The sequence below is a fragment of the Rousettus aegyptiacus genome, unplaced genomic scaffold (assembly GCF_014176215.1).
Source record: "Rousettus aegyptiacus isolate mRouAeg1 unplaced genomic scaffold, mRouAeg1.p scaffold_m13_p_15, whole genome shotgun sequence".
Taxonomy (NCBI): Eukaryota; Metazoa; Chordata; class Mammalia; order Chiroptera; family Pteropodidae; genus Rousettus; species Rousettus aegyptiacus.
The window spans coordinates 31328619-31338543 of record NW_023416290.1 but is presented as its reverse complement, the minus strand read 5'-3'; the positions used below and the strand labels follow the sequence as shown (position 1 = coordinate 31338543).

Sequence of the window (9925 nt, the reverse complement as noted above, 5' to 3'; positions counted from 1 at the left end):
GGCCATGAGGCAGCTGGAGGACTTGGGTGATGCTCCCAGATACAAGAGGTGCTCTGCTGATGCCTGTTTAACAGGCAAGACAGACGTTCTTAAGAGCCAGCAAGGTAACTGACAGCTGAGCAGACCTGAAAGGACTTGTGAGTATAAAGCATAGGTTATGAGTCAAATAGGCTTGGGTTTGAACTGTGCTTCCATCCCTTACTGTGTAATCTCAGGAATGTTCCTTGATGCCCCTGAGCCACAGTTTTCTCATTTGGAACAATGAGAATAACAAAACCTCTCTAATATATTGAAATAATAAAGTGCCTAATACAAAATGATACTCAGAAAATACTAGTTGCTATTATTTTTAGTAATAATAGTCATTAACAACCTATCGCTATCAAATCTCTTTGTGGCCTGACGTTATGATATTCACCTTTACAATCCTGGAGTTAAGGTACCAGGGCAACTCCCTCAGCAAAGGCTTTCAAAGATGAGACACAGAGGTCCATAGCAGTTTCATCATGATAGATGTCACAGGGGATAATTGAAGCAACTCAAGACGTTTAGTTTAGAAAGTAGATAATGGGGAGACAGACGTGACGGCTGCTTGCAGGTTGTCTTGTATAAGGGGAGTTAGATGTGTTCTGTGACACCCCTGAGGGCACAACCGAGACCACAGAGAAGAAATTAAAGGGAAGCACATCACTTTTAAAAGCGGAGTGATTTAGAGTGAGAGGGGAATAAAGGCGTCCGGGAGGGTCAGCTCCTGCGCAGCTGCTCTGGCGGAGCCAATCACCGGGCTCAGCCCGTCCTCGCGCGATGGTACAGTCGTACAGTCGTGACGTCAGTGGTTGTCATGGAGAGGACCGCTCACTTGGGACCGCTCGCTGGCGCGAGAGGCAACAGGGTCGGAGCGTGGCTTTGAAGTCGCGTACGCTGCCAGCATGAGCGGCCGAAGTCGGGGTAGAAAGTCCTCCCGCGCCAAAAGCCGGGGCAAAGGCCGCGCAAAAGCCAGAATCCGCGCGGCTCCTGATGACACCCCCCACGACCCGGATGGTCCACAGTTCCAGAGGCTCGAGGAGGAAACCACGGCAGCACAGGTGCAGGCTGGCGCGGGTTGGGGTGGCCTGGAAACCGCTGCGCCCGCGCCGCCCTTCCAGCCCGGGGAGGAGGCTGCCTGCTGGCTCCCCCTGGACTGTGGCCTCGCGCTCCGGGCCCGAGCGGCGGGGGATCGCGGGCTGGGCGAGCCCAGGCCCGGCTCGGAGCGCCTGGCAACAGACACTGTCTTCGTAGGAACCGTGGGAACTGTGGGAAGGCCGAAAAATGGCCCCCGCGTTGGAAATCGGCGTGGGCCTGCTGGGAAAAAGACCCCGGAAACCTGTAGCACAGTGGGAAAGGGGCCGCAGGCCATAGCTGGTGGGAAGCCGAAGAAAGGGACCTCTGGGGAGTGTGCATCCGCCCCAGTGGCAGAAGAAAATGAGGCGGAGAAGGATGCAGGCTCAGGGCCCCTGGCGACGGATGGCAGCATGGATACGCTGGAGACCGTCCAGCTGAAGCTGGAGACCATGAACGCACAGGCAGACAGGGCCTACCTCCGGCTCTCACGCAAGTTTGGGCAGTTGCGACTGCACCACTTAGAGCGCAGGAATCTTCTTATTCAGAATATCCCAGGCTTCTGGGGTCAAGCTTTTCAGAACCACCCTCAGCTATCATCATTTCTGAACAACCAAGATAAAGAAGTACTCAGCTACTTGAACAGCTTGGAGGTGGAAGAGCTTGGCCTCGCCAGATTGGGCTACAAAATCAAGTTCTACTTTGGGCGCAACCCCTATTTCCAAAATAAGGTGCTCATCAAGGAATATGGATGTGGTCCTTCAGGTCAGGTGGTGTCTCGTTCTACGCCAATCCAGTGGCTCCCGGGGTATGATCTCCAGCCCCTAAGCCAGGGGAACCCAGACAACAGCCGCAGCTTCTTTGGGTGGTTTTCAAATCACAGCTCCATTGAATCTGACAAGATTGTCGAGATAATTAACGAGGAACTGTGGCCCAATCCTCTGCAATACTACCTTATGAGTGAAGGGGCCCGAGCAGAGAAAGGAAAGGAGGGCAGGCAAGTCCCAGCAAGGCAGCCAGTGGAGACCCCTGAGCCTAGGGTAAACAAATCCAACTGATTTTGCACAAGTCTCCCTACTACCTCCTGCTGGACGGTGCCTGGCTGACCACATGTGTTTGGCTGTCTGCTCTATCTTCATGTTTGCCCTTTGAACTTCAGTTACAAGAATATGGCATTCATGATCATGTTCTGCCTCCCCATGGCCTTGCTTTTTTACATTAGTGTCACATGTTACGAAATCTCACTCCTACTGTTTATATGTTAAACACATGCTTCAGACGTGTGCTGCCTTTATCTACATGCCCTATTCTTGGCTTTGGCCTTTTCCACTTGTCTTTAACATGGACACTCACGAGTCATTTGCCAAGAGACCAATACATCTTTAAGCTCTGCTACTGCAAAGTGAAGCTAATGCACATGGTACTGGCCATTAGCCAGAACTGATTGTTCAGTGGCTTAGGGTCAACGTGCCATCTACTAGATCTCTGACCAGGGGTCCATGTTACCTTGCTGAACATGCAGCAGAATGGTACTTGACTGCTGGGCATGGATGAGGTTAAGGGTGAGAAGTATGCCATATATTCTATGCCCTTGGCCCTTCCTTGGTGAACCATCATCAAGCTGTGCACTATGCCCCATCACCACCAGGCCATTGAATTTTTTTCTAGGTTGCTATCAGCTCCAATTGGCTTCCTGTTCAACAAGGACCTCAAGAACTGCCTGTGGACCCAGGCCCCCTGTCAGTGCATGAAACAGACGCCTACCTTCCTCAGTCTTCCAGGAACTCTTGGCCGCCAGACTGATGGGTGGGCTAGTATATGAGGACATGTGATCACTGTCATGCTGTGGCTCCAGGTGAGGGTGGGGACTAGACCTTCATAGAATCTAGGTACCTTTCTCTCCCCTTATCTCTTCCGCACACATGATCAGAGTGCTATAGTGGGGTTGTTGGGAAAGAGGTATTTCTAATAATGTCAGCCTGTGTATCTTCATCTCACACCTTCATACCTCCTTATTCAATTTTTCTTCTTTGTTTCTACCTTCAAATACCCATAGGGTTAGGATTTAGTATCCAGTATGGGGGATCTCAAGGCTCTCTCCTGAGGGTTTGAGGTGGGCAGAATCTGTTCTGGATCTCCAAGACTCATTTCCACTGGATGTGAAAGCTGAGCTGGGCCTTCTATGCCTAGGTTTGTCTGTGCTCTCTTTCTCCCGCTCATCCCTGAGGGTGGCGAGGTAGGACTGTATCTATACTTCCCCTCCCCCTAACTTCTCTTTCCTTATGGAAGACTTCATTTTGATTTCCCCAAGGGTGGGGAGGACTTGATTCAGTTGTAGAGAAGGTGTGCTAAGCAGGGGAGTTGGGGCAAAAATGTAGTGCAGGAATGAGTTTGATATAGAGTGGGCCCGGAAAAGGAGCTAGAAATGGCTTGAGAAGCCTTGGGAAGAATATGCCTAGCTCAGTGTTGGAGAGGATGGAGAGGGACCTTCCCAAGGGTGGGGATGGAAGAATTAAAGAAGTTGCAGGCAAATACAGGGTAACAGGATGAATCCACAAAAAGAAGAGGTGTTCCCCAAATTTTGTCTAGGTGAAGATATGCCCAAAGTTTTGTCCATTTCATCATTTTTGTGTTTTATAAATATGAGAAAAAACAAAAACATATTAATGTTATTTTGGATACTTTCTCTTTTGTTCTAGGTGTGGCCTTATGTATGTGGAAGATTAATGCTATATGCTGCTTATTTTGCCTCTAAGTAAAATCTTACCACGTTCCTCATTTTTACCTAATGGGAGAATAGAGTTGTACAGCTCTGCTTTTTTGTTTTGTTTGTTGTAGTTTAAAAAAAAAAAACTTTTTGCTCTTTATTATGGACATTTTCAGACATTCACAGAAGTGAAGAAGATGGTCCTTGGACACAATGTGCCTATCGCCTAGCTACATCAGTTATTAATTATGATAAACCCAGTTTCATTTGTATTCCCTCTTCCTACCTGTATTGTTTATCAAAAGTCCAAGACACTGTGCCAATTCAACTGTGACTACTTTGGGAGATTGGAACTCTCTTATGGTGGTGATAGTGGTGGGGTACACTATCATTATTGCATCAGGTCTGCTTTTTGCTCTTAATGTTAACCAATGAAGTTCCAGAGATGGACCTTAGAAATTAAAATCTTCAGAATTAATAGGGAGTCTCAAAATGATTTGAAGGGAATGCTCCCTTTTCCCTGCATCGAAAAGGAGATAGACTGTTCTGTTGTAAACTCTTTTAAAGACTGGTAGACTGTGGTGCTTACTTGAGACCCTTCACCAGAATATCGGTCTTTTTTCCTGTGTAAGATGGAGACTTGTGTGACAGAACTGTTATCAGCTTGTCCTGGTCTCATAATATAAATCTGGTCTTGGAAGTAAAATTTGGAAATTACTGCTGTGTCCTGTGAAAATAACCCCCTAAAAGTAATCAATAACTAGTTGTTTTACTTGCTGATTTGACACCCTGGAAATAATGCAATTATTTCTTTGTTCCCAAACAATATAAATAGTTGTAAACTTGCATGCATGATGGAAAAATAAAACCCTGTATCTCTGTTCTATTTTTTATTTTCGAAAGAGATTTTGAGGCTGGGTAGTTGAGGGGATGTATACATTGGCCTAGATGAGTGATTCCTGAGCCTCAGGTCCTTGTGTGACTAGCTACATAACAATATATAAAATTCTGATTCTCAAGCCTTTACTAGAGATTGAGATTCTGTGATTCTGGCAGGAAGCCGGGTAGTCTTGTTTTGCACAAGCTCTCCGAGTGATTCTAGTGGAAAGCCAGTGCTCACATTTTTTAGTACATCTGAATTGTGTGGGGAATCCTGTTAAAATACTGACTTTTAATTCAGAAGTCTGACGTGGAACCTGAGTTTCTGCGTTTCCAACAAACTTCCAGGTGATGCCAAGTGCTGATGGTTTGTGAACTTTGTAAGAAAGAAGGTGACCTTCAAGTTCTTTTCAAACTAGAGTAACTGTTCAACCTTGGTTCCACAGTAGAATTATCTGGGAAGCTTAAAGAAATATACTGCCAGAGTTCCACACAAACATCAACTAAATCAGAATTGGGGGAGTAGGGATAGAGTGGTTTGTCCAGGTATAGGTATTTTTAAAACGGGCGATTCTGATGTCTAGTCAATGTTCAGAACTAGGGCCTTAGATGCTGTTCACAACACGTTCATAGCAAGTATCACAGTCCTTTAATCAGTAGAAGCAGTAGCAGACACCAAATGCCACATAAAGCTGCCCAGCAGAAAAAGGTTGGAAAAAATTAGAAGTGGGTCGGTAGGAGAATAAAATTGGTTTGTATGATGAAAGGCCTTAATTAATAAATGCGCAGTGTTAAAGGTGTAGTAGGTGCTCAAATGTTGAGTGAATAAATGAATTTAAACATAGTTTATATTCAGAGGCCTCAGGGCTAGGCTTATGATGAAATTTGTGAAATGGGCCAAATTCATTTCATAAGGATATATGTATTAGTTCATTAGGGCTTCCATAACAAAGTACCACAGCCTGGGTGGCTTAAACAATAACAAATGTATTCCCTCAGTTTTGGAGACCAGAAGTCTGAGATTGAGGTGCCGGCAGGGTTAGTTTATTCTGAAGAGCTCTCTTTGGCTTATAGATGGTTTTACTCTTTGTGTGGTGGGGAGCAGTAGAATAAGGCGGAGGTTGTGTGTAAATTAGGACAGCTGTGTACCTGGGGTTAATGAAACCCTGGTGTTGCTACATCTTCAAAGAGTGTGAGGAATCAGGATCTTTATGTAGAATTTCCCAATTTTGAATGTTTTCAACTAAAAAAAAATATTTTGACACCTAGAGCCTTGTTGTTAGCTATATGTAGAGTGCAAAGGGTATGGAGAGCAGCCTCTTCATTAGGCTTGAGAGGCTCTCAGGATTCATGCAGAATCCTCTGGGGTTACAAGTCCGCCCAATTCAGCTCACCCACTTGCTTCTTCACAGGTGTGGAGCCTCATTTCCCAGGCCCCCCTTTCATACTCCTCTCTTCAGTTCCGTCTGATCTGAGATTCATCTCCCCATGGGCATATTCATTCATTGCCTGCTGTATGTGCCAATCTCTAGACATTAGAGATACAGCTATGAACAAATACGCCTTTGAATTCTGCCTCCCTCCTAGGTTTCAACCTCTTCTCATCTTTTCCCTAGGATTGTCAGTCTCTCTGTTTCTTTTCTTTTTGCTTTTTCTGTATGGGGCTGGTGAGTACTTTAGGTCCATATGGGGGCTAATGGAAACCTCTTTTCATCCTCTGACCTCTAGGTCAGACTCCACAAGGCAATTAGGCTTTTAATTAGGCTAAAATTCCTGGCCCTTTTCTCAACTTTGATTTTTATTACAAAAGCCCTTCTGGTTTCTTAACTTGTTACTTGCTGAGCTGTTTTAGAATTGTAGATTTGTGCTATGCCAGGTAGGTGAAGGAGAAGAGAGAAAAATGGTCTTGCTACCTTTACTTAGCTTACCAAAAGTCTCTGGGAACTTCTGACTGCCTTGCCTTGCACTTTGGGCTTCTTCCACCTGGTTACTGCCCTAATTTGCAACTATAGAAAGAGGCACACTGCCCCTGGAGTGGCCTCACTTGAGGGAACTTTACCCTTATTTGCCTCTCTGAAGATTTTGGAAACTCCTTCCACCCTCTTACCCCTTGAGATCCTCAGTCTTGGCGAGCCTCTGTGATGCATGGGTGAGGCCATATCCCCACATCCCTCAGGTATTGGAGCAGCAAGGAAAGGGGGGAGGGGGAGAGGAGAGGAGGAGCAGAGAGAGAAGGAGGGGAGGGGAGGGAAAGGGAGAGTGGAGGGGAAGGGGAGGAGGAGGGAGCGGGGGCGGGGAGGGGAGGAGAGAGTGAATGTGCAGCATGCAGGGTATCCAGTCCATAGTTTCTCTTTGTCCTCAGCATCTTCACTTCCACTTTGGGAATCTTCAACTATATTTCACCATTTAGACTCACAACTCACTTCTGATGATTCTCTTTCACCTGAAACTCTGACTTTGGGTTCTGCTTCTGTACCCCAGATCAAGTGTTTGGTTATTGACTCTCTAAGCCTCAAACCTTGAATTTCTTCCTCTCCCTGTCTACTATCAACATGATCCTCAGCTGAGGTTTGACAAATATAAGACAAAATAGCTCCCATCTGTGTGACACTTCATGGCTTACAAGACACATTATCTTATGTTATCTTAGTTGTAATAACGATCCCATAAGAAGGCTCAAAGAGGTTAAATGACAACCAAAAGCACAAAACCAGTAAACAGTAGAGTCAGGACTCAAACTCGGGTCTTCTGATTCCAGGCTCCATCCAACATGTGATGATAAACTTGAGACCCAAGCAGGTATCTGACACTATGGATCTAGGCACTTGTCTCTACAGAATCTGTTTGAACCCTTCACACAGTGCATTCAGAAGTCTCAGCACAGCACAGTCAGTCATTGCCAATCAGTCAGAGTTGGCCCATGAATATAAATAAACCTTGACCATCCCAAACTTCAGCCTGTGCTCAGAGCTCAGTTAGGAGTTGACAGGTGACTTGATGGGTGACTCGGAATGGTGGCCGAGGCCCTATTTAATGGCTTTGTACTAAGGTTAGGATTGGTTCTAGATACATATGGCTACGGACAGCTTGAGTGAGGAGATTTTTGGCTATAAGTATCAATACCTGAATATGAATGATTTGTGAAAAAGGAGCTAATTTTTCTTCCATACCTGGAGGTCTGATGATAGGAAGTTGCAGCCATGCTTCAGTAGCTTGGTGGTATTAGGGCTCTGAGTCCACCTCTCCACTTCTCTTTTCTTGGCTTTCCCCTCGTGATTCCCCAGCTCCAAGCATTGCATCTTCACCCAACTGCATTTAAAGGCAGGCAGGAAGGAGGGGAAGGGGATATTTTTGAGTGTCTCTGTTTTTATCAGGGAAGAAAGTCTTAGTAATCCCAGGTGTATTTCAGGAGACCTGAGTCAGGTTTCTTGGGCCAAAAATAGATCACACTTCCACACTGCACTTCAAGGAAATCTAGCACTTTTCAGTATCTCTCATGGGAGAGGGTTTCTGCCATCAAGGGATAAGGAGAGATCATGGAGCTAGAATTGACAGGGGTTTTAGTCACCTGTAGGTTTCCCTTTCTCGGAAGATGTATCTGTGCTCTTATGGAACGCTATATAAAATGTGGAGGCACTGCACTGGCTCTCCCAGTCACCTCTTCGGTCAAGAAAGCCCACCTTGTGCTCAGTGTTTTGTGACTATCTCCTCTGTTACATGTTAAATGCTTTTCTGGCCAGCCAATGCCGTTTTGATTTTCCTATCCTATCTCCCATAGCACCTAGCTCAGGGTTCACTCAACATTTGATGTAAGTAGTCAATAAATGCTAGTTGCCTAAATGCAATAAATCAATAATCTCTCTAAAGTGTAAATTCTGTCATGTCAATCTTCAATTCGAAACCTTCAGGAGTAAGGTCCAAAGTCCTTAGAGGCTCATAACAGGCCTTTCGTTATCTAATCCTACATTTTTTTCTTTCAAACTTTCTTATGAAAATTTTCAAATATATATACAAGTTGACAGAAAAATACAATGATCACCCATTTACCTACCATTTAAGTTCAATTATTGTTAACTTTTTGCCATATTTATTTTATCTATATGTGTGTATATATGTATTTTTTCAAACCATTTGAAAATAAATTACCTGACACTTCACCCCTAAATACCCACCATGCATCTCATAACAAAAAAGAATACTTCCCTACTTAGTCACAAGACCATTATCAGACTGAAGATAATTGCAGTTCCTAAATACCATCCAGTATCCAGTCCATATTTAAGATTTTTCCATTGTCCCTGAGATTATTATTATAGTATTAGTTTTAAAATCGAGATCTAAAAATGTTCAGCCATTGCATTTGATTGTTATTCCTTTAGTGTTTTTAAAATGATAATCTTCCTTTTTTCTCCCTTTGACTTTCTGAAGAAGTTAGGCTAATTATCTTATAGGATGGCCCATTTTAGACTTGTCTGATTGCTGCTTCTTGGTGTGATTTAACTTTGTACCCTGTGTCCTTTATCGTAAACTGAGAATTCAGCTGAAACACATACAGGAGGGTGTGTACTTCACCATGCATACTTCAGGAGGTACAATGATAGGTTGTCCCACTGTTGTGTCGTTAGTCTGATGTCTTGATTAAAATGAACACTAGATTGCTCCTTTGTAAAGATTTGTTTTTCCCTTCCAATTAAATAATCTATGAGATAGTTCTTTGTCACTGTGAGAACATCATGTTGCCTTAAATGTTTCATCCCAAGGTTTCTGCAGCCATTGATGACACTTGCCCAAACCATTTGTTTCACTGTGGTTTCCAAAATAGTGATTTTCTAATCTTGGCATTCCTTTTACATATTTTAGCTGGTATTCTCTTCCTTGCCCTCATTATCTGGCCATGAACTACTATACTTCTGAAAAGGCAGCATAAATGCTTGCTTCCTTTAATTACCAATTCTCAGCATCAGAAGTTGGTGTAATAATCATCTCTAATGGTCTCAAATAAGGACATGTTTTTGTTCTTGTCCCCTTACTATCACTGTGGACTTTTGGGCTTTTATTCATTTAATGTGTTACAATCAATTACAGTCATTTTTCTTTCGGTTGCTAAATTGACCTGCATTTTGCTTCTAAGTAACTTTTACCAGATTCCTCTAGTCCTTGTCCTGGATTTTTCCCCATTTCCCTGCTGTGCTGCTGAGCTGCCGCTGGGTCTTTGGCCACCCACTGAGCTCCTCGCACCCC

The 9925-nt window shown here is 44.4% G+C and overlaps 1 protein-coding gene across 1 annotated transcript; it reads left to right on the top strand.

Moving 5' to 3' along the window:
• Positions 1–746: 746 nt before the first annotated feature.
• On the top strand, positions 747–4691 carry TSPYL5 (TSPY like 5). Its single transcript, XM_016135510.2, has 2 exons — positions 747–2953; positions 3798–4691. The coding sequence occupies exon 1, from the start codon at positions 930–932 to the stop codon at positions 2154–2156; it is 1227 nt and encodes a 408-aa protein (XP_015990996.2). The 5' UTR covers positions 747–929; the 3' UTR covers positions 2157–2953; positions 3798–4691.
• Positions 4692–9925: the final 5234 nt, after the last annotated feature.